Source organism: Mangifera indica, chromosome 4, assembly GCF_011075055.1.
Source record: "Mangifera indica cultivar Alphonso chromosome 4, CATAS_Mindica_2.1, whole genome shotgun sequence".
Lineage (NCBI taxonomy): Eukaryota > Viridiplantae > Streptophyta > Magnoliopsida > Sapindales > Anacardiaceae > Mangifera > Mangifera indica.
The window spans coordinates 15,628,664-15,656,487 of record NC_058140.1 but is presented as its reverse complement, the minus strand read 5'-3'; the positions used below and the strand labels follow the sequence as shown (position 1 = coordinate 15,656,487).

Here is a 27,824-nt window from a genome sequence, read left to right as displayed (position 1 = left end):
ATTTTATTAAAGGTATAATTGGTAAGTCATTTGATTGCATGGATTGGAAATTTATGATCAGTTTAGTTATATATATATATATATATATCCAACCCTCTATTATTTAATATAATTAACTTTTGTTTTTGTTTATTTAAAAAAATTAATATGTAATTAAAGCTATTCCCATAACAGCTGTAGAAAGAACTAGGAATATTTATGATCAACTTCAAAGCTTTAAAAAACTTGCCATAAACAAATAAAAACATTAAGAAATAGCATGTTTGCTCCAAATAATCTAACAAGATCCACGACTATATTATTAAACTTGCCATCTCCATCTTTGTATCTCACAACAAAAATATTCCTTCCATCTATTCACGGAAATATGACACAGATGGTGAGAACCAGCGCAATTTTAAGTGTAATTCTTCTATTATCAGTGCAGCTACTTCATTTGAAAATGGTTCTTGCAGCCACCTTCGTGGTCGGAGATGCCGCCGGTTGGACTTTCAACGTGGCAGCTTGGCCCAATGGGAAACATTTCAAGGCTGGTGATCAACTTGGTATGAACCAAAATTAACATTTCTTCATGATTTGAATCACTGATGTCTAATATTTCTTAATAAATAAATTAGATGAATTTAAAATTAACGCAATCACACACAAGGTAAAGATTATACTTCCTTAAGTGTATGAAGATCTCAGGAATGAAATTGTTGTGTTATTTTGCAGTGTTCAAATATGATCCGAATGTGCACAATGTAGTGGCTGTGAATCGAAATGGCTATGATTCTTGTGCCATTTTGCCGCCAAACGCCCCAGAATTTACATCGGGGCATGATCAGATAAAGCTTAAAGCAGGACCAAACTACTTCATTTGCGGCGTCCCGGGGCACTGTGAAGGAGGAATGAAGATAGCCGTGATTGCAAAATAGAATGGTATTGAGATCGATCAGCTTGTAGGCTGAAGAATTAATCATTTATGCTTACTTTTGTGAGTTAAAAGTTGTAAACGGTCGAAACCATTGATAAATAAAATAAGATTATTTGATGTTTTATGTCTAAATACTTAATTCCAAATTTTTATGTATGGCCGGACACTGGTCGGATAGGTATTTCAAGATTATTAAAACAATATTTATTTTACTATAATTATAATTTTATTTTTTAATTTTTTAAGATAAAAATAATCTTATTTTCAATTAATATAATATAAATAAATATTTTAGAATAATTATAATAATTTATATCCAATAATTTTTTAAATAACTTATTTTAAATATAGTTTTTTAATTTTGATAATAAAATATTACGTAAGTCAATTACACCCTTAAGAAATATGCCCGCATTCACTTGCCTTTGCACTATTGTCATTGGATTACTTTTGCAAATTAGACCTAATAGTTCATATTTGGAGGTTATATTTGTGTCTTATTCTTTTAAGTTTCAACCTTTCAAGTAAGAGAGCCCTCAATCTATCATGTTATGATGAATTTCTTACGCAATATTTTTATCCTAGCGAGCACCTGAACTAACTTTCCTGTAAATTCTTCTTCCTTTTCTAGAATCCTTTTTTAGTGGAGTGAAAAAGTAAAAATCCTCTCCCTCTTTTCATCTACGAAGCTTCTAAATTTCCTAAGGCTTCTAATATTCAAAAAGATCAGAGTCTTTGACAACATCACAAGACGATGGTAAACCAAAAAAGGCTATGTTTCTTGTACCATTTCACCGCCAAACGCCCCAAAATATACATCGGGGCATGATCAGATAGAGCTTAAAGCAGGAGTAAATTACTTCATTAGCAGCAACGAAGGGGACTGTGGCCAAGGAATGAAGATAGCTATGGTCGCAAGATATATAGATTGATATTGAGATCGAACAGCTTGTTTCCGGAGAATAAGGTTTCTGTTTACCACAAAAGGCTAAAAAATTAATCATATATGCTTACTTTTGTAAGTTAAGAGTTATAAAACAATTGATAAATAAAATGAGGTTATTTGATGTTTTATGCCTCAATACTTAGTTCCAAATTTTTATTTACAGATTAGACGGTGATCAACTTATACCCCAATACTTAAAATCTATTAATAAGCCTAGAATTTACTTAAGTCAATAATTAATTTGTACATTTTGATTAAATTAAAAACAGTGTGAAAAAAGTAACCGTAATTTATTAGATTACCAAGTTTACCATGATTTAGCTTGCCTTAATTAAACTATGAAACCATACAATGTATGCACTGTTTTTTATCAACCTGCCACAAACAGATAAAAGCATAAGATACGGCTCAGTTTATGTTAAAATGGCATGTTTACTCCAAAAGATCTAACAAAATCCTCAATTATGTTAAGTACTAAATTAATGACCATATTTGTCAATCATTTTCAAACCATGTGCTGCAGTCTGGTTTTGTCTACTCGTCAGATGATCTATATAATGCTACCATCTCCATCTTTTTATCTCACGACAAATATTCTTTCTGTCTATTCCTCCATTTAATTGCTTCAACTCTTAATCTATTCCAGATGGTGAGCACCAGCGCAATTTTAAGTGCAATTTTACTATTATCAGTGCACATACTTCACTTGAAAATGGCTCTTGCGGAGACCTTCATTGTCGGAGATGACCAAGGCTGGGACTTTGAAATGCAGAATTGGCCTCAGGGGAAAAGATTCAACGCTGGTGATACACTTGGTATGAACCAAAATGAACACTTCTTCATGATTTGAATCACTGACATCTAATATTTCTTAACAAACATCTTAGGAATGAAATTGTTGTGTCATTTTGCAGTGTTCATTTATGATCGGAATCAGCACAATGTAGTGGCTGTGAATAGAAATGGCTATGTGTCTTGTCAAGTTTCGCCGCCAAACGCCCGAGTATATACATCGGGGCATGATGAGATAAAGCTTGAAGCGGGATTAAACTACTTCATTAGCAGCATCCCAGGAGACTGTCAAGAAGGAATGAAGATAGTTGTTCTTGGAAGATATATAGAATCATATTGAGATCGATCAGCTTGTTTCAGGAGAATAAGGTTTCCGTTTACTACAAAAAGCTAAAAAATTAATCATATACGCTTACTTTTGTAAGTTAAAACGTGTAAACAGTCCAAACCATTGATAAATAAATTGAGATTATTTGATGGTTTATGCCTTAATACTTATTTAATCTAATCAACAATAATCATTCTCTAATGTACAATATAATCAAAATACAATACAATTGATAATCTAAATATTAATCCTAATAAAAAGATAGTATATAATATGTCATCATATTCTATCTTAAATTATATCTTTCTCCAAACAGAGTCTTATTAGTGTAATACATGCCCATCAAAGTCATTCACGTGCTATCACATGCTCTCATACATATTACCGGTTTTACGTACTCTTACATACTTCACCCATCAAATAGACTATGTTTACATTACTACACATCTCATTAATCTAATCACGCACTCTCATACGCTAAAATAAGTCTTTAATGTGTTCTCATACACCCTCACAGGCATTTCACGCTCTACAAAGCATAATTACTTAATTCCTTTCATAGGCATGCATGCACCAATACATATCTTTCACGATTCATAAGTAAACCCTAAATTAATTGTAATTGTAGCACGTGCCATAAGGCATCGCCCACATACTTATATATGTTGTTAGAAGCCACTTACATGCTTCTAGGTGTCACTATAAGTCTTCTAGGTGCTATCACATGCCAAAAAAGGGTCTTTCACACAAGCCCCCCACACGTCAAATGTGCCACACACCTTTTATTATATCTCACGTGCTTTCGTGCATAGTTCGCCATAGACAAAAAATCGAAGATTTTTGTAACGAAGATTTACAATAGGACATTTTGAGTTGAATCAATAATGGTTAAATGACTTTGGTATTTTTAGACACTTTCGATTAAACTCATTATCTTAATTATATTGATATGGTGCCTAAAAATATGACTAACATCATATTGACTCCCTAAAATTAGAATATTTTAATTAACTTTCCTATGATTAATGATTTTCATTAACATAAAATTAATTATAATTATATATGGCAACGCAATTTCTTTATCTCATATTTAGTGGTTCATAATTTTTCAAAAACAAAGAATAGATTGGAAGTGATTTTTACCCGCCAATGGATTTCAGCCCCAATTTACCCTTTTTTTTTAAGATTTAATCTTTATTTAAATTATTAAGGCATCGATATACATGCAATTAAAATTAACTTTGGAGGCCTATATCTAAATTTGGAGGTTTCACCACATAGAATTTCATATTGGAGTCATTTTTGTTTTCTTCATTATGTCAATAAAACTCTACTCAGTCACACAGAGATACTATGACAGCACCAATGATAGGAAGATAAAAGTCTCCTAGATATTAAATTATAAATTGAGATGAGTAAATTGTGTAAATTTAAAAAAAGAAGTTGAGAGAATAATTTTCTCTTTTACCGTGAAAGTCGGCTACATCTAGAAATTATAAGAAAAATTTTAATTTATACGAGATATCTCATTATCCTAACTTGTATAGTTACATTGATACGTTCGAAACTTGTAATCTTCAGGACATAAACACTATAAAGCTCTCGTTCGAATTTGTCGCGTGTACTCTAGGGCTTCTTTCTCTTCGTTATCAATTGTCAACTCCATTATAAAAAATAAACCGTAATTTGTTATAATTTTACAATTTTAGCATGATTTAGCTTGCGGTGATCAATTAAACTATGAAACCATACAATATATGGCTGTTTTTTAATCAACTAGCCTGAAACAAATAAAAACATAAATAAATGCGCTGTTTATGTTAAAATGGCACGTTAACAAAATCCTCAACCATATTAAGTACTAAATTTTTTATACAGATTTTTTAACTTCTAATTAAAGGTCAAATGCACGGCCCACCCAAAATTTGATGAAATGAAATTTTCATCCTTAAGTTTAAAAAGTTTAATTTCACACCTGTTATTCACTTATTTTAATGCATTCGGATTGGAAATCCCAAAATTGATTATTTCGTTCTTCCTATAAAAATTACAATTGTTCTTAACATTTAATACATATTTCAACTAGCAATTTGTCCTTACTTTTTATTAAAATGACATAAATATTATAAAAATTTGACTCTTTTATTGATAAAATTACCATTTGACTTAAATAGATGGGTGAGAAATTGTACTTTCCAAACTTAAATGGTGTGAAATGTTCTTTCAGAGAGGGAGGAATCACTTATTAAAATGAGAGGGATGTAGCCATAAAATCATGTAAGTCGATCTAACTGCCTTTAGTGATGGACCCGAATTGGACTGGCTTCAGTTCAAAAACCAGCTCGATTTGAATTTGTTTAATTCGAATATGAATAGAATTTAATTTAAGAGGTTCGACTCATTTTGAAATCGAGCTAAACTCAAGCTAGAAAAAATTTATCTCGATTGACTTGCGAGCTAGATAAGTAGCTCAATTCTGTTTGAACCTAGCTCGTGGTTCGATTTAAATTATGTTAAGTAATTATTAAACAATATTATTTTGTCAATGAGTCACGAATTCAAATTATAAATCTAAATCACATATTCGAATTATAAATTTGAACTGTAAATTCAAAACAAACTTAAGCTACTCTCATTATTAGCTTGACGAACTCGAATCGAACTATTTTTTACTTGAACCAAACTCGAGCTAATAAATATTCAAGCTAGGTTCGGTTCATATCCATCCTTAACTGCCTCACGAAAAAATTAACGTAATTTGTTATGTTACAATTGTAGCATAATTTAGCTTGCCTTAATTAATTAAACTATGAAACCATACAATATATGCGCTGTTTTTAATCAACTAGCCATAAACAAATAAAAACATAAATAAATGCGCTGTTTATGTTAAAATGGCATGCTAACAAAATCCTCAACTATATTAAGTACCAAATTTTTTATACAGATTTTTTTAACTTCTAAATTAAGGTCAAATGTTATGTCCCACCCAAAATTAAAATTTTTCGCTTTTAAGTTTCAAAAGTTTAATTTCACACCTGTCATTCACTTCTTTAAAGGCATTCGGATTGGAAATCCCAAAATTGATTATTTCGTTCTTCTTATAAAAATTACAATTATCCTTAACATTTAATACAGATTTAAACTACCAGTTTATCCTTACTTTGTTACTTTGTTTTATTAGAATCACATAAATATTCTAAACATTTTACTCTTATAGATGGATAAGAAATTAGACTTTCTAAAGCTGAAAGGTGTGAAATTGCTTCGTATCAAAGTTGGGGTGGGATGTAATTTGGCCGTATAATCAGTTAATGACCATAGTTGGCAACCAGCATCATCTATATAATGCTACCATCTCCGTCTTTTTATCTCACAACAAATATTTTTTCCATCTATTCCTCCATTTCTTCAACTCTTAATCTACTCCAAATGGTGAGAACCAGCGCAATTTTAAGTGCAATTTTACTATTATCAGTGGAGCTACTTCATTTGAAAATGGCTCTTGCAGCCACCTTCACGGTCGGAGATGCTGCTGGCTGGACCTTCAACATGGAGGCTTGGCCTAGGGGGAAAAGATTCAATGCTGGTGATAAACTTGGTATGAACCAAATTTAACAGTTCTTCATGATTTGAATCACTGACATGTAATATTTTTTAACAAAGTCGATAAATTTAAAATTAACTCAATCACAAACAAGGAAAAATGAATATTCGTACGAAGATCTGAGGAATGAAATCTGTGTGTTATTTTGCAGTGTTCAATTATCATCCGAATATGCACAATGTAATGGCTGTGGATGAAAATGGCTATGCTTCTTGTACCATTTCGCCGCCAAACGCCCCAAAATATACATCGGGGCATGATGAGATAGAGCTTAAAGCGGGATCAAACTACTTCATTTGCGGCATCCCAGGGCACTGTCAACATGGAATGAAGATTGCTGTGGTTGCAAGACAGATAGAGTGATAATGATACTGAGATACATAAGCTTGTTTCAGGAGAATAAAGTTTCGGTTTACTACAAAAGACTAAAAAATTAATCATATATGCTTACTTTTGTAAACAGTCCAAATCATTGACAAATAAAATGAGGTTAATTATTTCACGTTTTATGCCTCAACTCAACACTTAATTCCAAATTTTTGTTTACGGATTAGAGTTAGACGATCTAAATACTTAATCATAGAAGTAATTTACTTAAATCAATAATTAATTTGTACAATGAGACTATTGTGATTAAATTAAGAACAGTGTGAAGAATATCAAATCGAAGTAACAAGAGGGAAGCAGATTTAAGTTTTTGAGAAGTGATTTCTTTGGTGATTAAAAGATGGCAGAGTTAACATTTGTTAAAGAAAAGCAGCTGACAAGTCAAGGAGCTCTTCACAAAAGAGTTTTATGCTCTTAGCCTGAAAGTAATCTAACGTTTCTTCCAAACTTCGGCTCTCTCTCTTGGAGAACTATCATAAGACAATAGTTTGTTTGCTCATTCATTATTTAATTGAACGTGACTCCTGATAAATTAAACAACAATCCAATAACATTATTAAATGTCATGATAAATTAAATATCCATCCAATAACATTAAGTATTGGAGATAACAATGTTTATAAATCTAGAACTGGGTGACCTAATCGGTATAAATCAATTTTTTATGTGATATAAGCCATTAAACCGAATCGACTCATAGTTGAATAAGATAGATCAAGATAAATTACAGTTTAACCACTAAGTTAATCTGATATAATAGTTATGTTGACATCAGTATAATATCCTGAAACACTAATCGTCAACCTTTGGGACCTTTGGACTTTCTACTGGCAACGACTATGGAAGCTCCCAGGATGGAACTTTGTCGTGACAATGATCACTAAGTTTTCGCTGTGCTTGCACGACTTTAATGCTCAATTTTTGACAAATTTATCTTTGCGTCAATAGTCACTGTGCCAACAAAAAGCGAGATCAACCATGGTGAAAAACTTCTTAAAACCAGCTTTTCACGTAATTTTGGAAACACATGCAATGCGGGAGTCATAAAAAACAGTCAAAGCTGTCATAATCCACAAACAAATTGATATGACCTTTAAACAAAATACCACCCAAATTTATAATTTATTAAACAATTTAAGCACACCTCACAAAGTACGAAATAAATAATATCAATCAAGAAAGAAAGAACCAAAAAGGGAAAAAATAATCAAATTCTCCTTGCGACGTTCCCTCGATTTGCTTAAAGATGAGTGGGTTTTGTTTTCTGAAGACTAGGTTTTGCCCCTTAAGTTTTTTGAAGAGAAACGTTCATTAAAGTCAATATCATATGCGGATTTTAAAACAGATGGAGATAAAAAATAGGTCAAAAGGACTATTTTTCTTTAAGTTTTAGTCAAATTTCAAAATTTTATCCGCGTTAGTTTAAAAACATACAATCTCCCTCATGAGGCCTTAATATAGATGACATCTATTAGAATAAAACTAAAATAATAGATTTATCTTACAAAATGAACTGACAAAAATATTCTTTAATATATATAGTTAAAATGAAATAACAAAAAATCAACCCAAAATTTGAAAAGTTGTATTTTCTTTTTTAGGGTTTCAATTTTTTTGGCAACCGATAGCCTCCAATAATCTCTCTATCTTCTTCCAGTCTCATCATCATCAGAGAAGATGAAACTTTGTATAGAAAAAATCGTTTTCATCACTCGAAAATCCAATCTCATCGTCTTCATTGCTCAAAGATCTGGTCTCGTCATCTTAATCGCTTGAAGATCTGATTCATCGTCAATTCGGTGTCGTCGTAACTCAAAGATCTAATTGCATCGTCGCTCAACAAAAACGATTTCTCATCTTCATCAGTTCGTCTAGATGAAGACAATTCATCTTCGTCTAAATGAAGTTTCATTTTCTTTGATGAGGATGAGATCGAAAGAAAGGAGTGAGACAGTCAAAGGCTATCGATTGTTAAAGAGGGAGAGATTGCCTAAAAAATTGAAATCTTAGGAGAAAAATGTAATTTTTTCAAAATTTATTTATAAGGAGAAATTGTTAATTTTTAAACTAAAAATGAAAATTGATCTTAAGATTTAGTGATAAAATGACAATTTTATCTTATTTCTAATAAAAAGTAGCTTATTAACGACTATTTGGATTTTTTTAAGGCCAAATGACTATTTCCCACCCAAGGTATGCTGTAATGTCAAGTTTCCACCTTTTAACTATGGAAATACCAAATACCTACCCATGGCCAGTTAAAAATAACGGTAGTAAAGGTAAAATCATCATTTTCTCTATAATATTAAAAAATAAACTAAAATATAATATTTTTTACCCCCCTAAACTTTGAAAACTAAAATTTTCCCCCAACATAAGTTTTAAAAAATGACAGTTTCACCCTGGGGTTTGGTTTTGAAATCTCCGATGACCTCTCCGACTCCATTGCCAACGACCTCTCTCTCCCGAAGCATCTTCTCCTTTCAGCGATCTCTTTCCTCCCATTTGGAGGGCCGATCGACGTCAGAGACACCTTGCTTCGTCTAGGAAGACGATCATCTTCCCAGAAGAAGACCTCTAGGAAGACGACCGTCTTCCCACTTCGTCTTCGTCTGGGAAGATTCGTCTTCCCCAACGAAGTTTTTCGTCTCTTAAGATGTTTTCGACATCGATCGGCCCTCCAAATGGGAGGAAAAAGATCGTCGGAAAGAGAGGATGCTTCGAGAGGGAGAGGCCGTCGGCAATGGAGCTGGAGAGGTCGTCGGAGATTTCAAAACCAAACTCTAGGGTGAAACTGTCATTTTTTAAAATTTAAGCTGAGGAAAAAATTTTAGTTTTTAAAGTTTAGGAGGGCAAAAAGAGATAAAATTTTCAGGCATTAGGGTTCTGCTAAATTTAACAGGTCATGAGTGGGTATTTGGTGTTTCCATAGTTAAAAGATGAAAACTTGATATTACAGCATACCTTGGGTGGGAAATAGTCGTTTGGCCCTTTTTTTAACTGTCATAAATACATTTTTAACATTGGGTAAAAGTTTGGGTGGGAAATTTTCCTTAGCCAAAAAAATATTAAATATATATGTTTTAATATTAGTCCACAATCCTTTCACACTTACCGATCAGACCATGAGCACCGTGTCTCTCTCTCTAAAGCTCTCTCCTTTCATTTCACCTCCTCGAACCCATCTCAAATCTCACCACTTTTCTCCCAACCCCCCCATCAAAAACGTTTCTTTGTTCTCTCCAAGGCTCAGATGTTTACCCATTATCAAAAGTGTCCATCAAAACCCTGACATTTCGCCTGTAACTTCATCAGAACCACCCAGATGGGAAAGAGTTTTGCTCAATGCAGCAAGCTTGTACCCTCTTTATGTTACTGTTGGAGGAGTTGTTGCCTGCTTGAAACCTTCTATTTTTGCGTGGTTTGTTCAGAGAGGACCGGCTTCTTATAGCTTGTCTCTTGGGTTGATTATGTTGGCAATGGGACTCACTTTGGAGCTTAAAGATTTAATTAGTTTGTTCATTCAGAGACCTCTCTCTGTGAGTTTCCGTTTGTGCTTAGAAGAGTTTTGCTGCTTATTGATTTGTTTGTTTGTTTATTTGATTTTTTTTAGAACTGTAGTATCTTGAATTGGAAAGCTTTTTAAGTTAGTTATTTAATTTGACTGGGAAAATGAGAGGGTTTTTTTTGGGCCAAATTATAGTTGTGAAGTATGTTATGTGATAATTTGTGAATTTTTAGCAATGTTTGTCTTGATATTTTGGAATTAGAACTGATTCTGTGAAATTTTGGATCTTAAGACTTGCTCAGTTTTTACATGAAAAGACCTTCCTCTGTGAGTTTTTGTTTGTTTCCAGAACAGTGTGTTACTTGTTAATTTGTTTGTTTGCTTATTTGATTGTTTTAGAACTGTGATATCTTGAATTAGAAAGCCTTTTTAAGTTATGTAATTTGATATGAAAAATGACTGTCTTTTCATGGGCCGAATTATAATTGGTGACGCATGTTATGTGATAATTTAGTGATTTTGCACAATAGTTATGTCGACATTTTGGAAATAGAACTGATTTCCATAAACTTTGGATCTTGAAGACGTCTCCATTTGTTTATACAAAGACCTTTCCCAGTGAGGTTTGGTTTGTGGCCAGAACAGTTATGTTGCTTATTAATTTGTTTGTACTTTAATTGGAATGTTTCTAGAAGTGTTTTATCTTAAATTGAAATGCTTTCCAGGTTAATCATTCAATTTGGTTTGGAAATTGGGGATCTTTTTTTTGTGCCAAATTATGGTTGTTAAAGTATTTTAGGTAATTGCATTGCAAGTTGTATTCTTTGTGGATTTTGAACAATGGCTGGGTACTATATATTTTGGAATTAGAACTGATTTTGAGAATAAAAAAAAAAAACATGTACTCACACTTGTACTTATGAAAATGTTCATTGTGAGAAAATTGGCTGTTATAATTATACATCATATGAGCTGTTAGCTAGTATCAGTGCAAGGTGAGCTTTTTCGCTAATTCTCTTTCTTTTCAATTTCTGGAACATGTAATGACCGTTCTGTGTTCAATTATGTATTAAGCATCTTGAGAATGATGAATTTTTTTCAGTGGCTTCAATGAAGTTTTAATGTAAAAGTGTGTGTATCTTATCTCCTATACATGATTTGCAAAGGGACATGAGCTAGTTCCAGCTGATCTGTTTCTTGTTTTCTGCTTCTGGTTAGATACTCTTTGGGTTTGTTGCTCAGTATACAATTATGCCAGCTTTTGGAGTAATCGTTAGTAAAACCTTGGGGCTTCCACCATCCCTTTCAGTTGGTTTGATACTGCTTTCATGTTGTCCAGCTGGTACCGCCTCCAATGTGGTAAGAGTTCATTTATTCCTGTGTTGATACTACTATCTTTTTGCATTAATATCTACTCTGAGTACTTCTGGAAGCACATCTGCCAGACATTTAAATATCAAAGTAAGAGTGAAGGTGACCACTTTTGCTCTGTATAGAACATGGTATATTGTTTAGATCTTATTGTCACAGTAGTCCTTTGTGCCTCCTTTTGTTTAGCATTTAAACTGGAGAAACTGGTCAAACGTTGTTTCATAATATGGCTGAAGATATAGTAGTAAGCTTCATCTTTGGGTATTACCATGATTATTTGTCGAGATTTCTGAATCTGTTTTGATATAGAGTATTAAATTAAGAGATATTTGGATACTGTATTAATCAGATCAGATACTGTTTATAATTAGTTTTACAATTTATATTGCACCTGACAAGAATTCATGGGCTATTTGAACATTTTCTGATAATGGCAAGCTTTTATTGTTCTGGAACAAAGACAAGTCAATTTTGGGAAGGCTCATCTCCACTGAGCTTCTGTTTGTTCTTTCTTTCCACCATTTTGCTTTATCCAAGGTCTTTTCCAATAAATATTGCATACACCATTTCTTCATACAGAAAAGGACCATGATGTCTTCTCTTAGACTTATCATCTTCAGATCTGCTGCAAACTGAACCATATTAGGGCCTACTAGTGTTATTTTTCTTGCAATTATTGATGTTTTAGCTTCATTTACATTAATTGCAAGCTTAGTCAGTGATCACTGTCAGAAAAGCTCAATTCTAACAAAACCAAGTAATATTTTAAGCTGTACCAAGTTTTGAATGTCATTAAATCCAATAAACCTCATAGTCATCTAGATTTTGTAACACCTTTGGATGAGAACGTTATTTTCTCATTAATATCATGTACTAAAGAGTTGATTAATTTATTAGAGCACCTGAGTTCTTGCCACAATGCCTAGAAGATATCCCTTCATTTTTAATTCAATAAATTAGTGTTACAGGTGACCTTAATTGCTCAAGGGGATGTTTCACTATCTATTGTCATGACAATATGCACTTCGCTTGGAGCTGTAGTTCTCACTCCTCTTTTGACAAAAATCCTGGCAGGAACATTTGTTCCGGTGGATGCTGTTAAACTTTCTGTCAGCACCTTGCAGGCAATTTTTTTGCTTATACTTTACCATCACTTATATAATATTTACCAAAGTGTCACTTTTTTGCTTACTCTTGTGATTGTTACTTCTCATGTAGGTGGTTGTTGCTCCAGTTCTACTAGGCTCATATATGCAGAGCACATTTCCTTCTGCAGTGAAGGTTTTGACACCTTTTTCCCCATTATTTGCTGTTTTAGCCTCATCATTGCTAGCATGCAGGTTCCGATTATTGTCAATTAGTTCATTCTCATGAGAATTGTACATAAAGAATATATCCATATTAATATACCCTTTCCTGGGTTTGTTCCAGTGTGTTCTCTGAAAATGTGGTTCGTCTCAAGTCCTCAGTGGTCACTGCTTCATTGGCATCTGATCTATCTCCGATTTCCCGCATTCACTCAATACTGTCTGGAGAACTAGGAATTGTAATGCTATCTGTAATACTGTTGCATTGTTTCGGTTTCTTTGTGGGGTAAGAGCAGCTTTTCATTCTTCTCTCTATCTGAGTTTGCTCTGCTTGATTTGTGTTTAAGCCCAGATTTACCTTTCAAGTTTGTCGTGATCATTAGTTTGATTTTTCATTTATTTTTATCTTTACCTGACATTTTTTTCATAACACAACGTAAAATAATATGCAACTGACACATTCACCCATGAAGTAGTATCTGGAATACTAGTCCTTCCACGTTCAAATATGTTTTGTACTTGAACAGATAAAAATTTTTTATATCAAATCTTACATTGTTTGAATGATAACAAAGTTCCAAAATTTGTAATAATATATTTTCATTGAAGAAAATGAAAGCCTTGAGTCTTGAATACAAGTGAACGCGGGCTTGTTTTGTCTTTATTCTCATTACAGTGGCTTTAGTACTCATAAATACAATTTTTTCCCCACTTGGGAAAGAATTGTTCCTTTTTTGTTGTTTGTGGGGGAACCAATTGGATTTCCTATTTCCTGCCTCTTTTCAGTATGCAAAATATGAATTCTTTAAACGGATTAATTATTTTACAGCCAGTAATAAAATTACAGTCTGGTTAAGTAGTTTCGGAATTCTGTAGTTCATTGCACTTAGAAATCAGAAGGTTGGGTTACAGTGGACAAAAACTTAGTGTTTTACCTTCAAAACAGTTATATACATTTTGATGATATATGCCCTGCAGGTATCTAGCTGCAGCTATTAGCGGATTCAAAGAGCCTCAAAGACGAGCAATTTCCATTGAGGTATCGCTCCAGTGATCATTTATACATCACATTTGTTTCTATACTGATTGGAATTCAATGATGAGTACAAATGTGTTGAAGTGAGAGTGAAATGTAAAAATAAATATTGTATCCTTGTGGCATTATTTTTTTCTCCGACAACATAAATCATCCTACTAATTATAAATCTTCATTGTGCGATGCTTGTTTCTTGCAGGTCGGCATGCAGAATTCTTCCTTGGGTGTGATTTTAGCAACTACCCATTTTGCTTCATCAATGGTTGCATTGCCCTCAGCCATGTCTGCGGTGATTATGAACATCATGGGCAGCTGTCTGGCGTTCATTTGGCGATATATTGATCCCTCCCATTCAAAAGGTAGTATTAAAACTGTTGACAAATGAGTATGAATCGTGAATCTGAGAATCATGAAACTGTCTTACAGACAGCATCCAACAACGTAATGTTCTCTTTATCGCATTTTATCATATAAACCAACCTCTATTCGGAATCAATCCACTGTTTAAAGCTAATTAACAAACAAACAATGCATGACTCTTTTTAGCTTAATCACATGGTAATATATCATTATTTGTATACAAGTTTGTACCTATCATTTGTGCTACTTATAAAGTTGTCCTGAGGATTGATAAATGTAAACAGAGAGACCCAAAGTTGGAGAGCCGTAAATGGACATGCAAGCTTTGCAATACTCGGCAAGAACTCTTCTTGTATTGTCTTCACATAAACGAAAACGATACGCCATTACTTATCACAGAAAAAACAATTCAGAGCATGAGATGTTGTCTTTCTTATTAGACCTTATAATACGGGACATGAGAAGCACATGATAATCGGTTGTCATTATCGTTTCCTTAAGATGTGTTTTTAAGTTGTTTTCAACAAGATTGGCTAAGCCAAACTCAACAACGGTCACATCAAACTCTCAAGCTACCAAGTTTTTAATTTGCAAGGATTTTGTTACCAACCATAACAAACTCTTGTATGAAACTACTAAACCACAACTAGCTAATGCTGGATTCCATCTAAGCTAGTTTGTAGCTCAGATAGAAAATCCTCCGATTGAACTCAGAATGGTTTGATTTGAACATGATTCCTGGTTTAGGTGTGTTTTTCTAAGTAAGTTGAGTTTGAACAAATATATATATTATGGGAGCAATTTTTTTTTTTTTTAAGAGATTTTAAAAGAAGTAAAGATAGTGCTTAATAAATTTGAATTTCTTTTAATCTTGATGATCAACATGAAAATTAAGAGTTTTTTTTTTTCTTTTTGTAAAATTAAGTTATATCATTTAATAAATTAAATAATTCTAAACATTAAAAAGATTATCACAAAAATCTCACCGGACTGCATTCCCGGAGAGCCTGTATTTGCTTCCGTCCTGATGCATATTCCTCTTCCTTTTATATTTAAGACATCAAATTAACCGTATGGTAAAATAAGTTTAAAAAAATGTGAAATGTGATAATTATGCCATTATTATTATTTTTTTTTTTTGACTTGTTGGACAGATAAATCCAGAATACAATGACTTGATTCACAAACGTTTTCATAAGTTTGATAAATGTTCAAATCCAGATATTTCAGAGCATAATAACCACACCCACATAAACATTTTCACAAACGTAATAGAAATTCGAATCCAGACCTTAAAAGTTCTAATGTTTTATCAGTTTTACTAACTCTATGCATCTTGTGCCATAATTATTCATTTATATTGCATTACAAAGTAAGCATTCTCTTGCTTGTGACCCTATAAACTCACCAAATGCAACACAATCATATAAAGCCAAATGAATTTAGAATCCATCGAAGAAACAATTAAAATCCAGCTAACTTCCCCATCATCGTCCTAAGGCGATCGATATTTACAATTAATTCTTCCTCTTTTGTCTCTCTCACTGTGTATAAACTCAACATATGAGCCCTTTTTTCGATTGCCAGTTACTTCTCAGAAAACTGACCAACTTCAAGGTACAACTCTGCCCATCTTTTAAGCTTCATTTTTTACATGTAAATGAAGAAAAATCAAGCTTTTCTATCACTCTTTCTGGCTTCTTTTCTTGACCATATATATAATATGGTTTGAAGATTCTGAAGACACAAAAATGTCTCGTAGCGTAATTTCGAAGGCGAAAATCTGTATAAAGACGGAAGATTTTTCAACCACAGATGGCTTGAGCCAAACGAAAGACTTGTCTCAAACAACTAGGTTGTTCAGAAAATATCTTCATGCAAAAGCTCAGCCAAATATAGGAAAAACAAACATGGAAGAATCTGAAGATATTAAGAGGAAATCTCCACCGGCTGGCCACCGTTTAGCGCCTCCTTTGTTCGGCTGCAACTTTTCCCGCCACCCTTCTCTTCTTGAACAAAAATTATTTCCTGCAATTGGGTATGTAACTTCACTGAAAAATTATCAGTAAGATATTTCATTAAATTTAGAATTTTTATGAACTAGAACATTAAAATAACAAAAACGATTATGTAGAGGAGATCCAACAGAAGCAAATTCAGTAGATGCAGAGACGTACAAAGAACAACAACTTACAATTTTCTATGGGGGCACAGTTCATGTGTATGATAATGTTCCTGTTGACAAGGTACAATTAAACTTATTAATATAAATAATTATATGAGATTAGTTATAAATTTCTTAGATTAATTTCTTAATGGAACAATAAGGCTGAAGCCATAATGCTTCTTGCTGGAGAAATCAATTTGTCAAAGCCAAAACCAGAAAGCAACCCACCCCTTCAATTATTCAACCTTGAATCACTTTGCAAGCTACGAGCAGGTAATTATTTTTATTTCATTGAAACAAAATCTTAAATCTACATGAAACATTGCATAATATTGTCGTTTTTTTTGAAATTATAATTTTATACACAAATTATGATGACATCCAAATAGTTTTTTTTTTTTTTCTAAGATTGAAAATATCCAAGTTATTTAATTTCTATGGGACGACGTCGGATTGATAATAATTGCAAAGCAGGCATAAATTGGAATTACTTTTCCATAAATTAGTTTTAGGCCAAAAGACTTATTCCCGCCCAAGGTATACAGAAATCTCAAACTCACATATATCAACTCTAAAAAATTCAAATATTCACTCATCACTTAACTTTTATTAAAATTTTTTATTATTATTAAAGGTAGAATCATTATTTTATAATTAATATTAAAAAATTATAATTTTATCTCATTTTTTTTAGGTTTTGAAAATTAATAATTTCATTATAATTTCAATTTTAAAAAGTGATTTTTTCCCTAACAAACCTCTAAGTTTTCTTTTCTCCTCTCCGATGAAAATCCAACAATGATGACCATCTGAAAATGAGTCAAAGAGACATCTCTCATCTTCGATGACGTCTTTTCGTCTCCCTCGATAAAGATGTCTCTTCTTCGACAAAGACGAAGAGACAAAGAGACATTTCTTCATTTTCATTAACAAAGAGATATCGTCGTCTCTTCATCTCTATCTAGGAAAAGATATAGACTATCTCTGAATTAGTTTTATTCAATTTATAAACATGTATTGTTGCATTGATTTAGAAGTTTATAAATTGAAAAAAAAAACCCTAATTATTTTTCTTTTCAGACCTTCCCATTGCACGAAAGTTGTCACTTCAACATTTTCTTGAAAAACGACGACAAAGGTAAGTTTATATATCTGAAAAATAATGTTAAAAGAGTCTAAAAAGGTAATTATAAATAGATAAAATAAGACATGTGTGTGTGTGTATATATATATATATATATATATATATATATGAAGAATATGATCTTCAATAATATTATAATTTTGTTTTCTTCACCAATTTAGATGAAGCATTATTTTTTTAAGCTGACCCTAACATGTAAAATGATTTGTATTAATTAATTTTTGCAGGATAGTGAACAAATCTCCATATCATCTACCTCTCAACACAAAACATAACAAGAAGAAAGAGGCACCAGAAAATAATGGTAATGAAGGCTCCAAAGTGAATCAAAGCTTGTCTCTTTCACCTTTCCCTTAAGATTGGGGAGCTTTTTCCCGGTATCGACCAACAAAGCTGTTCAAGGATAAACTATCTTTCCATATCCATACCAATTAATTCATACTTTATTTCTATAATTTCCCTATTTATATAAAAATCATAATATATAAAATACAATTCTTTCTTAACATGTATCTATATCTATATTTAGATTCATAAAATTTTACGAACCAAACCTTATTTCAATACATTTTATTTAATTATATGATTTTATATTAATGATGACTTTCACTGTAATTGAATGGTTTTGAATTGACATATCATCTTTAAACTCAAATCTATACGCATTGTAAGTAATCTCTTTGATTCAACTTGGTTTATTAATTATCGTATCATGTCAACAAGATCTTGTTGACATATCATCCATGCCATGTCGTTTCAATGATTATGAACAAGATCCAATTTATTAGGTATCCTCGCACGTTATTTGTAAATATAATAAACTATGTGTATCTATTTTAAGTACATATTATATGTGTCGTCATGTGATTTGGTGATTTTGAATTAAAGATAAAATAATACCTAATCATGAAATGTTATACATAAATATTTACTTATTTATATACTTAAAGTAGGTATATATAGTATTGCTTCAATTAATATATAATTAATATACATGAATATATATGAATGGTCAGAAGGTAGAAAAGACATTACAGAGTAGATGAAAGTTAAACATCTTAGAATGAGATTCATATGTCCTATAACATAGGAAATATAATTCCTAGAACAATATGAATTAACCACTAAATTAACTTTCAAGATATGTTTAAAATGTATAAATTAGTTGGTGATACATATTGACAAGTATTATAATAATGTATGAGAGTTTACAATTAATATTTTAGTCATGCTCCAAATTCAACTTGAAAAGGTGTTAAGATTTTGTTTGAATTTTTCTTCATTGTAAACGTAAAGATAGTAAAAGGGTTATAGGAATAAGTTATAATATTCATTCCTTAGGGTCTAAGATACTATCTAAAACGGTATGATGTTGACAACGTTAATCATCTTTGAATCATTTACCATGTGAGGATTTTGCATTTTATACTCTTGTAAAAGTGTCATCAACTCTTAAAAACATCAAACTATTAATAATAAAATTATGTATATTCATTTAGATACATAAATAGACACATATTTAATATGTGTTATCATGAAACTGAGTAATTTGAAATAAAGGATAAAATAATACATATAAATATAAATTAATTTGTATATTTAAAATAAATACATATATTAACAATTTTATTTTCATTTTTATTTTCTATGGCAATAGGTAAACTATGTTTTTCATTATTCATTATTAATTAGCCCATCAAGACAATTTTCAATTATTAAAAACATTTATTTGATAAAATTTCGCTCAAATTTATTGTAAGATGTGTGAACTATAACACTTTTTTTTTTTCATTATGCAAATGGTTAATAATGTATTGAAAATTAATTATCTATTAATTTCAAATAAAAAACAAAGAAAATAATTTCAATTTATATATTAATCATTCATTTAAAAAAAAATGTGATGATTATATTTATACAAAATCAATTCCTTAAAAAAGAAAAAAAAAAATCGTGATTCGGTGGGTCCTGTCGAGAAAAACCCGAAATTTTCGCACACAGAAATTCCCGAATTTCAACTTCCAAACAGAAATAACTGAAAACATTAAAAACAACTAATTAAACTGATTTTTACTCTTTACTCTTTACTCTTTACCTCGAAAAAAATTTCCCTTTATTTAAAGCTCTTACTTCGTCCCCACCCTCCACGTCATCTCCTGCACCACCTACACCACTTACAACGGCCCAGATCCTCCCTCTCAAAGCCAAAACTATCCCTTTCATTTATCCCAGATCTCTCGTTATTCAAATCGTTCAATTTTCTTCCCCACAAATTGTTCAATTTCCTTCATTTAAGCTCCTGAAGGTATGCAGAAGAGTGACAACACCAAGGCGTCGCCGGTGGCAGCGGAAAGGCCGCCGCGACAGAAGAGAACGAAGACAATACCGCAAGATACTCACTTCCACGGCCCGCTCTTCCCGGCGGTTCGACGTAACTCGACAGCGAAAAAGCCGCCGTCGGATCTCCGCGTTTTCATTGAGTCCGAATCGTCATCCTTGCCATCGAATCGCGGTAACGCTACCCCCAGTAGCAGGAGTAGTAGCAGTAATGGAAGCACTGGTTTTAATGTGAATAGTTTTGGGGAGAGAGATTGGATGTACCCTTCTTTCTTGGGCCCACACATGGGCCGAAGTGGGGTCAAAGTCAAAGGGAACAAGGCCCAGAAACCGCTGACGATTAGTGAGGAGCTGAAGAAGGAGGAGGAAGTGACGGAGGTGGTGGCGGTGAGTCAGACTCGAACTCAGACTCAGTCGACTTCGGTGAGTCAGACTCGGACTCAGATTCAGGCTCAGTCTAGTGCAAGAACTCCCGGAGTAAAAAACTCCTTGGTGTATTATTTGGTGAGTAGTTTGTGAAATTCTTAATTTTGAAGTTGAGGTAATTTTCAATAGTTTTAAAAGCTTGAAAAGAGGATTAAAACCTGTTCACATTTTTAAAATTTTTCTCAGAAACTGATGCTGAAAAAATATATGAATGTAATGGGAGGAAATTTCTTATGTTTTTGCTGTTTCTGTTTTTGTTTTGCAGCTAATTTTCAGTTGTGTATTCTTTGCATCTTATGTGATTTACCTGCAAGATAGAAATGTAAAACTTGAGGTATGTTTTCTAATGTCTCAATTTTATCATATGAATCTGCATTATGTTATTCTTGCATTGGTTTGAATAGGGCTTAGGAAAGTAAAATTCATCTTCCATGTTGTGTTCTAGATGGAAAATTTAGAGAATCAGAAGGAAATATTATGGATATTCCTTTTGTAAATGGGAAAATATATTTCCCAGCTGAGGTTTGACCTAATTATAGGCAGAAGCCCTTCCCGTGGCAGTTTCTGATCTTAGCGAACTTCAAGGAGATTATCTTTAATGATCTTATCTAAAGTTTATAACAGTTTCATAATTTCGGGCAAATTGCTTTATAAATTTTGAAAGTAATATGGTGTTGTATTGTTTTTCCAAAGCTTAAGGGAGGTCCATGAATTCAAAATAAGCCAACAATAGATTCATACAAACAGATACTTAAATGGTAAAATTTATATTGATTCATTTACATGTTACTTATGTTCAAAAATTCTGAGATAAAATTAAAAGTGAAATATCAAACATCCAAACTTTAGTTAAGGTATTCTTCTGTTCATATTTCTTACCCAGGTCCTATTTTTCTTGTAGGATGAGAATAGTAAACTTCGTAGAGCATGTAGCATTAAAGGAATTGTTGAAAATGAAAGTACCAGAGTTTTGCAGCTTGAACAAAGCAATTCAACTTCCAATTTTGGTAATGCTGACAGTAGAGTCATTGCTTTGTACACTGTGGTAGTCACACTCAGTGTGCCATTTGTCTTGTATAAATATCTTGATTATCTTCCCCAAATAAAGAATTTCTCCAAAAGAACAAAGATAAAGAAAGAGGAAGCTCCCTTGAAGAAGAGAATTGCATATAGGGTGGATGTGTGTTTCTCTGTTTATCCTTATGCAAAGCTTCTTGCACTTCTCTTTGCGACTATATATCTTATAATATTTGGAGGCTTGGCATTGTATGCGGTCAGTGACAGCAGCTTTGCTGAAGCTCTTTGGCTCTCATGGAGTTTTGTAGCTGACTCAGGAAATCATGCCGATAGGGTTGGCATTGGACCCAGGATTGTTTCTGTCTCAATAAGTTCAGGAGGTATGCTGATTTTTGCAATGATGCTTGGACTAGTCTCAGATGCTATCTCTGAGAAAGTAGATTCACTGCGGAAGGGGAAGAGTGAAGTTATTGAGAAGAACCATATACTAATTCTTGGATGGAGTGACAAACTGGTAATCTTATAGATTGATTTTGCAATTTTTAATTGTGTGACCTTGAGTGTGGTGTGAATTTTTCCGTCAAAAAAGAATAGAGATTAAGCAAAGATGGTTCGGCTGCAGGGTTCACTACTGAAGCAACTAGCAGTAGCAAACATGAGTGTTGGAGGTGGTGTAATTGTTGTTCTAGCAGAAAGAGACAAGGAAGAAATGGAGATGGACATAGCAAAACTAGAATTTGACTTAATGGGGACTTCTGTCATTTGCAGGAGTGGCAGTCCTCTCATTCTGGCTGACTTGAAGAAGGTAGATTAGTCATCTTTTAGTCTTTATGGATGTGTGTTTTGAAGAATCTCAATGATTTTAAGAGTGCATTGCATCACTGAATTAGGTTGAGGAGCAATTTTTTGACTTTGTTTCCTCTTATTTACTTTATTCTTTCTTATGACCACTTATTTATATTTATAGGTCTCAGTATCAAAGGCTCGTGCCATCATTGTTTTAGCATCTGATGAAAATGCAGATCAGGTTCTTTAAAGTTTGCAACATTCCTTTAGTTTTTTTTTTTTTTTTGGTTACATGTACTTTTTCTTGCAAAACATTGACTTTGTATTCATGTATCTTTTACTAGAGTGATGCACATGCTTTAAGGGTTGTTCTCAGTCTAACAGGAGTCAAAGAGGGTTTAAGAGGTCATGTTGTTGTTGAGATGAGTGACGTTGACAATGAACCTCTGGTTAAGCTTGTTGGAGGAGAGCTAATTGAAACGGTTGTTGCACATGATGTGATCGGGCGCTTGATGATTCAATGTGCTCTGCAGCCGGGCCTTGCACAGGTTACTTAAATGACTTACCTCATTCTTTGCAATGACCTCATATGTTGTGATCCAAATTGTTTTGGCCAGTGACACCATGAAAAAAAAACTGTTCAAACTTTCGTACATGTAGACTCTGCTTCCACCATCCTTAGTAACATAAAATTTGAAGTAGTCTTCATAGCACATCTACTGAACCATTTTGATTAAATATTCTCCGGCCTTCAATTTTATTACAATCTGCATTTCATTGAAGCAATCCTTTCGTCATGTTGCCACCGTCTATCTTGAAATCTGCTATTACTACTAAACTCTTTTCTACATCTTAACAGCTAAACAAATTATACCACCTATCAATGCTTCTCCATGACTTTCTTATGGAATTTTCAGAACAGTTCATGTTATTCTTAAAGTAGGCTTACTTATACAGCTTCTAGTCTTCCATAAATTTGAATTGATAATCCTAATTAAGGACTGGATCGGTCTTTCTCAGCCATTTTAATTATATGCATGTAACGCATACACAAGTTACATCCTATGTCCCTAATCATCTTGTTATACATCTTAAATTCTTGGAAATTGCAGCATCTATTCAAATTATTCTTGTTTTATCATCATTTAGTTACATTGTTGAAAGAAAGGATTATTCTCTCTTTTTATTGGCCAGATATGGGAGGATATACTGGGATTCGAGAATGCTGAATTTTACATTAAGAGGTGGCCTCAATTGGATGGTCTGCGTTTTGAAGAGGTGCTTATTTCATTTCCTGATGCAGTTCCTTGTGGAATAAAGGTTGCTGCAGATAATGGAAAGATAATTCTAAATCCAGATGATAACTATGTTCTGAAAGAGGGGGATGAAATTCTTGTTATAGCTGAAGATGATGACACTTATGCTCCAGGTTCACTTCCAGAGGTGATTTTTCTATTTCATTTTCAAATAGCAGTGAAGTAAACATTTCTAATAGTGTATGAACCTATTTGTTTTCTAAATTGAAGATTTGCAGCTTGAAAATTTATACAACTGAAGTTTTGAGACAATTTTGTTGGTCAGTCTTTGTTTCTTATTCACTTAAAACTTTAAAGCACACATTTTTGCAATAATTATTTCAGAACAAAAGTTTTGTGTTAATTTAAGCCATGTACTCAATGCCCAAGTTTCTGTTATTTCACATACAAATTGTTATTACATCATGTTTAATGTCCACGCTCCATTGTTAATTTGCTAGTTGGTGAATTGCATTATTGAGTACAAGATAACTAATTGGAGTGATAGATTTGTAGTCTTTTATGAGTCAAAGAAAACCAGCCTAATCAAAATTACAAATTGTTGATCTTAAATTGTTTTCATAATCCAGAAGTAGGTACATGTGCAATCTCCAGTTATTTGCTCATAATACTGTAAATAAACAATAAGATTTATGTTTTACACGAGAACAATGAGTGCAGTATTCTCATATGTCACTTATGTTTTGTTCTTATTGCAGGTACGTAGACATTTCTTCCCAAAAATACCTGATCCTCCAAAATATCCTGAGAAGATATTGTTCTGTGGCTGGCGCCGTGACATTGATGATATGATTATGGTAATTTGCTCGCATATTATAGAATCTTGTATACTATCCTTTGTTTGGATCATTAACAATGCAATAGAAGAATCAGAAGAAGAATTTAGCTAAGCATTGGATGGTAATAGAGAAGAATATATTTATCAAGCAACTTGATCTTGCAGTTTGCAAATACCCTCCACATTTAAGTTCCAACCTATTATGTTCTCTGCACTGCTGTTTTCAGGTATTAGAGGCATTCCTGGCCCCTGGTTCAGAGCTGTGGATGCTTAATGAGGTTCCTGAAAAAGAGAGAGAGAAGAAGCTTAACGATGGTGGACTCGATATTTCTAGATTAGAGAATCTAAAACTTGTGCACCGAGAGGGGAATGCTGTCATTAGACGACATTTAGAAAATCTTCCTTTAGAGACGTTTGATTCTGTAAGCTTTATTAACTCGTGCTCTCTCTCTCTCCTACTTTCTCATCTATCTATATTGTCAACCAAGAAGCAATGTTGAAAACACTAAATTTTGACAGGTTTAAGAATTACGAATTTTAATTCTCTGAAAGGGAGGGTGTATTTTCAAGTTAGGTCGTGCCATCACACACCAGGATTTTCAAGGGTTTGTCATACAACAAGTCCAAGGCTTTGGATTAAAAAGTTGTTGAATTGTGATGAAGCTTTAGATGAGCCTTTAAATGAATTTAGGTTGTACAGATGAGCAAGTTTGTTAGTTTTGCCAACTAGAGAAAGATCAGTTAAAAGAAAAGGTTTGCTAGTTCAGAAAATGAGAACTTAGGAGCTATGTTCATTATTGGCATGACAATTGATTCTTCAAAACTGATCTACATTCTTTGCGTCAAAGCTTGAAATTTTCCTTTGGTTTATTGACTTCTACATGTGATTACTAACTGGGAATGTACAGATACTAATTCTTGCAGATGAGTCTCTGGAAGACTCCATTGTGCATTCTGATTCACGATCTCTTGCCACCCTTCTCCTGATTCGAGACATACAGGTAAATTTCTACTGCCGCATTGTACTTTGGTGTATGAGATAGCCTAATCAAATCCATGACTGCTGTCTCTTTTTTAAGGCAATTTTTATGGCAATTTAAAATCAATGTCATTTTGCACCTTTATCTGTATTCTTTTTAAACATTTAGGGCATGATTGCCTTTGAAGCTTTTTGAATCTCTGAAAATCGAATGTGACATTACAGTTTTTTCCACATTGGTAATTTTTGTTAACAAGCAAATAATAGTTGTCTGCATTACTGTGTCATCTATTGTATATTGCTTAAAATCTGACATCTATTTCATTGATGATTTTCATTTCCCTTTTTAGGTCAAATGTTTATGCATATTGTAAATTTAATTCTTCAATCTGTTAGTAGCTTCAACAAAACTTTGAAAATATGGTCCTACATTAGGTGTCTGCATTGCTAACACTATTGATAGACACGGCCTCTCTCATTGATCACAGTCAAAGCGTCTCCCTTACAGAGATACAAAGTCAACTTCCCTACGGCAATCTGGGTTCTCTCACAGCTCATGGATTCGTGAAATGCAGCAAGCTTCAGACAAGTCAATAATTATTAGTGAAATCCTAGATTCTAGGACCAGGAATCTCGTTTCAGTTTCCAGGATCAGTGATTATGTGCTATCAAATGAGCTGGTGAGTATGGCACTGGCAATGGTGGCCGAAGACAAGCAGATAAATCGTGTTCTGGAAGAACTGTTTGCTGAGGAGGTACGCAGACATATCCGACCTGTAATTTTGAGTAAAAGTGGAAGCTTTATGCAGTGAAATCACAATTTCTTTGGCTTTCTCCTTACAGGGGAATGAGATGTGTATAAAACCTGCAGAGTTCTATTTATTCGACCAGGAAGAGCTTTCTTTCTACGAGATAATGATCAGGGGTCGTCAAAGACAGGAAATTGTGATTGGCTATCGCCTTGCCAATTCAGAATATGCAATAATTAACCCTTCACAGAAATCTGATCCAAGAAAATGGTCTCTTGATGATGTTTTCGTTGTCATCTCCTCGGGAGACTGAGGATCAACCCTCATTTCGGATCAGCGCAATAAGTCAGGTCCCATAACCTTTAACACTTGAAACCGAACAGTTACTTTCAACTGGAAAATCTCCCGAAAATGTATGGATAGTAGGTTAACATCTTAATCTACTTTTAACTACGGATGCAATCAAGTTCAGCTGAGTAGTGTTAGGCTCGAGCTTGACTCAATCAGGTTTATGCAAAATTTGAAACTGAGCTCGACTAATTCAGGAGTTGTAGGCTTAAGCTTGAGATAGAAAATATTAGTTGAAGCTTTGTATGAGAATTATGTTAATCCCTTTAATTTATATATTTATCAATTATCTTCATATATTCAAAGTTCGACAATGGATTATATGTGCGAATTTTAAAAGTTGAGGGGTTCAAAAAATTGTCATACTAAGGTATAAAAGTATAGGGGGGTGTTGAGGACTCAAATAAAGAAGATTTTCACATCTAATAAACTTAAGTAAAATGAGTGGTATATAAGTGTTGTGGATTGGACCTTAACATAAGCCAATTGGTTTTATGTAACATGAGTTTCAATCTACACACTTGTAAGCCCAATTTATATTTTCGATATAGTATCAAAGCGCGAGCCAAACGGCGGGTTTAACAGCCTAAGTGTTCCTGGATACAAGTGACAATACACCCAGTCAAAAATCGACTGAGCCGAAAGGCAGGTCTAATAGCCTAGGTGTTTGCACTTAAGCGGGGGTGTTGAAGACTCAAATAAAAAGATTCTCACATCTAATAAACTTAAGTAAAATGAGTGGTATATAAGTGTTGTGGATTGAACCTTAACATAAGTCAATTGGTTTTATATAATATGGGTTTCAATCTACACACTTGTAAATCCAATTTATATTTCCGACAGGGGGAATGAAAGTTTTAGTGGGTAAATGTCAAATTTTGGTAGTGTAAATACAAATTATTAAATTTTTTGAAGTTTAGTGACATTATATAACTTGCCTTACCAACTTTAAATAATTCCTTAAATCCTTACAGTTGGTAATTTTTGACAAGGACCGCTAAATCCCACATTGGAAATATATATTTCAGCAATGTCAAGCTTGAACTTAATTCATCATATTGAAATCGAGTTTAGGTTTGTCTAAATTTATCAAGTTTGAACTTAACTTCTTTAAATTGAACTCGAATAAGTTTAAATTTGATTTGATTTTGATTTGATTAGAATCCATCCTGTAGAAGGTATGGTGCACTTTGATTTTTCTAGCTTAGAGAACCTAAAA

The 27,824-nt window shown here is 33.0% G+C and overlaps 6 protein-coding genes across 10 annotated transcripts; all 6 read left to right on the top strand.

Annotated features, from left to right (window-relative positions):
- The first annotated feature begins 314 nt into the window (after positions 1-314).
- Positions 315-1,040, top strand: LOC123215101 (basic blue protein-like). The gene is made up of 2 exons (XM_044635161.1): positions 315-545; positions 715-1,040. The coding sequence occupies exons 1-2, from the start codon at positions 368-370 to the stop codon at positions 915-917; spliced, it is 381 nt and encodes a 126-aa protein (XP_044491096.1). The 5' UTR covers positions 315-367; the 3' UTR covers positions 918-1,040.
- Positions 1,041-2,468: 1,428 nt separating this feature from the next.
- LOC123212776 (basic blue protein-like) lies at positions 2,469-3,082 on the top strand. The gene is made up of 2 exons (XM_044631967.1): positions 2,469-2,677; positions 2,777-3,082. Exons 1-2 carry the CDS (start codon positions 2,509-2,511, stop codon positions 2,992-2,994), a joined length of 387 nt encoding a protein of 128 aa, XP_044487902.1. The 5' UTR covers positions 2,469-2,508; the 3' UTR covers positions 2,995-3,082.
- Positions 3,083-6,363: 3,281 nt separating this feature from the next.
- LOC123215064 (basic blue protein-like) lies at positions 6,364-7,091 on the top strand. Its single transcript, XM_044635118.1, has 2 exons — positions 6,364-6,583; positions 6,741-7,091. The coding sequence occupies exons 1-2, from the start codon at positions 6,415-6,417 to the stop codon at positions 6,950-6,952; spliced, it is 381 nt and encodes a 126-aa protein (XP_044491053.1). The 5' UTR covers positions 6,364-6,414; the 3' UTR covers positions 6,953-7,091.
- A 2,989-nt stretch (positions 7,092-10,080) lies between these two features.
- Positions 10,081-14,694, top strand: LOC123212979 (probable sodium/metabolite cotransporter BASS2, chloroplastic). The gene is made up of 7 exons (XM_044632260.1): positions 10,081-10,515; positions 11,703-11,843; positions 12,824-12,979; positions 13,074-13,195; positions 13,287-13,448; positions 14,141-14,201; positions 14,398-14,694. Exons 1-7 carry the CDS (start codon positions 10,102-10,104, stop codon positions 14,581-14,583), a joined length of 1,242 nt encoding a protein of 413 aa, XP_044488195.1. The 5' UTR covers positions 10,081-10,101; the 3' UTR covers positions 14,584-14,694.
- Positions 14,695-15,962: 1,268 nt separating this feature from the next.
- Positions 15,963-18,377, top strand: LOC123214887 (protein TIFY 11c-like). 2 transcript variants are annotated; one of them, XM_044634896.1, is made up of 6 exons: positions 15,963-16,175; positions 16,293-16,596; positions 16,693-16,804; positions 16,887-16,998; positions 17,806-17,863; positions 18,097-18,377. In XM_044634896.1, exons 2-6 carry the CDS (start codon positions 16,310-16,312, stop codon positions 18,224-18,226), a joined length of 699 nt encoding a protein of 232 aa, XP_044490831.1. In that variant the 5' UTR covers positions 15,963-16,175; positions 16,293-16,309; the 3' UTR covers positions 18,227-18,377. The 2 variants fall into 2 exon arrangements, with proteins under 2 accessions (XP_044490831.1, XP_044490832.1); XM_044634897.1 differs by lacking the exon at positions 17,806-17,863.
- Positions 18,378-19,979: 1,602 nt separating this feature from the next.
- Positions 19,980-26,904, top strand: LOC123214560 (ion channel DMI1). 4 transcript variants are annotated; one of them, XM_044634394.1, is made up of 12 exons: positions 19,998-20,710; positions 20,898-20,966; positions 21,534-22,163; positions 22,272-22,454; positions 22,617-22,676; positions 22,780-22,983; positions 23,630-23,878; positions 24,450-24,548; positions 24,757-24,951; positions 25,438-25,530; positions 25,997-26,263; positions 26,352-26,904. In XM_044634394.1, exons 1-12 carry the CDS (start codon positions 20,177-20,179, stop codon positions 26,568-26,570), a joined length of 2,802 nt encoding a protein of 933 aa, XP_044490329.1. In that variant the 5' UTR covers positions 19,998-20,176; the 3' UTR covers positions 26,571-26,904. The 4 variants fall into 4 exon arrangements, with proteins under 4 accessions (XP_044490332.1, XP_044490330.1, XP_044490331.1 ...); XM_044634395.1 differs by lacking the exon at positions 26,352-26,904 and having other exon boundaries at positions 19,981-20,710; positions 25,944-26,244; XM_044634396.1 differs by lacking the exon at positions 26,352-26,904 and having other exon boundaries at positions 19,981-20,710; positions 26,017-26,222.
- The last annotated feature ends 920 nt before the right edge of the window (positions 26,905-27,824 follow it).

Bases quoted from the DNA above. Each gene is read 5' to 3' on its own strand.
- LOC123214887 (XM_044634896.1), top strand. From the start codon at position 16,310: ATGTCTCGTAGCGTAATTTCGAAGGCGAAAATCTGTATAAAGACGGAA. The intron at 16,597-16,692 runs GTATGTAACTTC...ACGATTATGTAG, and splicing joins AAATTATTTCCTGCAATTGG to AGGAGATCCAACAGAAGCAA. The intron at 16,999-17,805 runs GTAATTATTTTT...TTTTCTTTTCAG, and splicing joins ACTTTGCAAGCTACGAGCAG to ACCTTCCCATTGCACGAAAG.
- LOC123212776 (XM_044631967.1), top strand. From the start codon at position 2,509: ATGGTGAGCACCAGCGCAATTTTAAGTGCAATTTTACTATTATCAGTG. The intron at 2,678-2,776 runs GTATGAACCAAA...GTCATTTTGCAG, and splicing joins CAACGCTGGTGATACACTTG to TGTTCATTTATGATCGGAAT.
- LOC123214560 (XM_044634394.1), top strand. From the start codon at position 20,177: ATGCAGAAGAGTGACAACACCAAGGCGTCGCCGGTGGCAGCGGAAAGG. The intron at 22,677-22,779 runs GTTCTTTAAAGT...ATCTTTTACTAG, and splicing joins CTGATGAAAATGCAGATCAG to AGTGATGCACATGCTTTAAG. The intron at 22,984-23,629 runs GTTACTTAAATG...TTTATTGGCCAG, and splicing joins TGCAGCCGGGCCTTGCACAG to ATATGGGAGGATATACTGGG.
- LOC123215101 (XM_044635161.1), top strand. From the start codon at position 368: ATGACACAGATGGTGAGAACCAGCGCAATTTTAAGTGTAATTCTTCTA. The intron at 546-714 runs GTATGAACCAAA...GTTATTTTGCAG, and splicing joins CAAGGCTGGTGATCAACTTG to TGTTCAAATATGATCCGAAT.
- LOC123215064 (XM_044635118.1), top strand. From the start codon at position 6,415: ATGGTGAGAACCAGCGCAATTTTAAGTGCAATTTTACTATTATCAGTG. The intron at 6,584-6,740 runs GTATGAACCAAA...GTTATTTTGCAG, and splicing joins CAATGCTGGTGATAAACTTG to TGTTCAATTATCATCCGAAT.
- LOC123212979 (XM_044632260.1), top strand. From the start codon at position 10,102: ATGAGCACCGTGTCTCTCTCTCTAAAGCTCTCTCCTTTCATTTCACCT. The intron at 10,516-11,702 runs GTGAGTTTCCGT...GCTTCTGGTTAG, and splicing joins TCATTCAGAGACCTCTCTCT to ATACTCTTTGGGTTTGTTGC. The intron at 13,449-14,140 runs GTAAGAGCAGCT...TATGCCCTGCAG, and splicing joins TGTTTCGGTTTCTTTGTGGG to GTATCTAGCTGCAGCTATTA.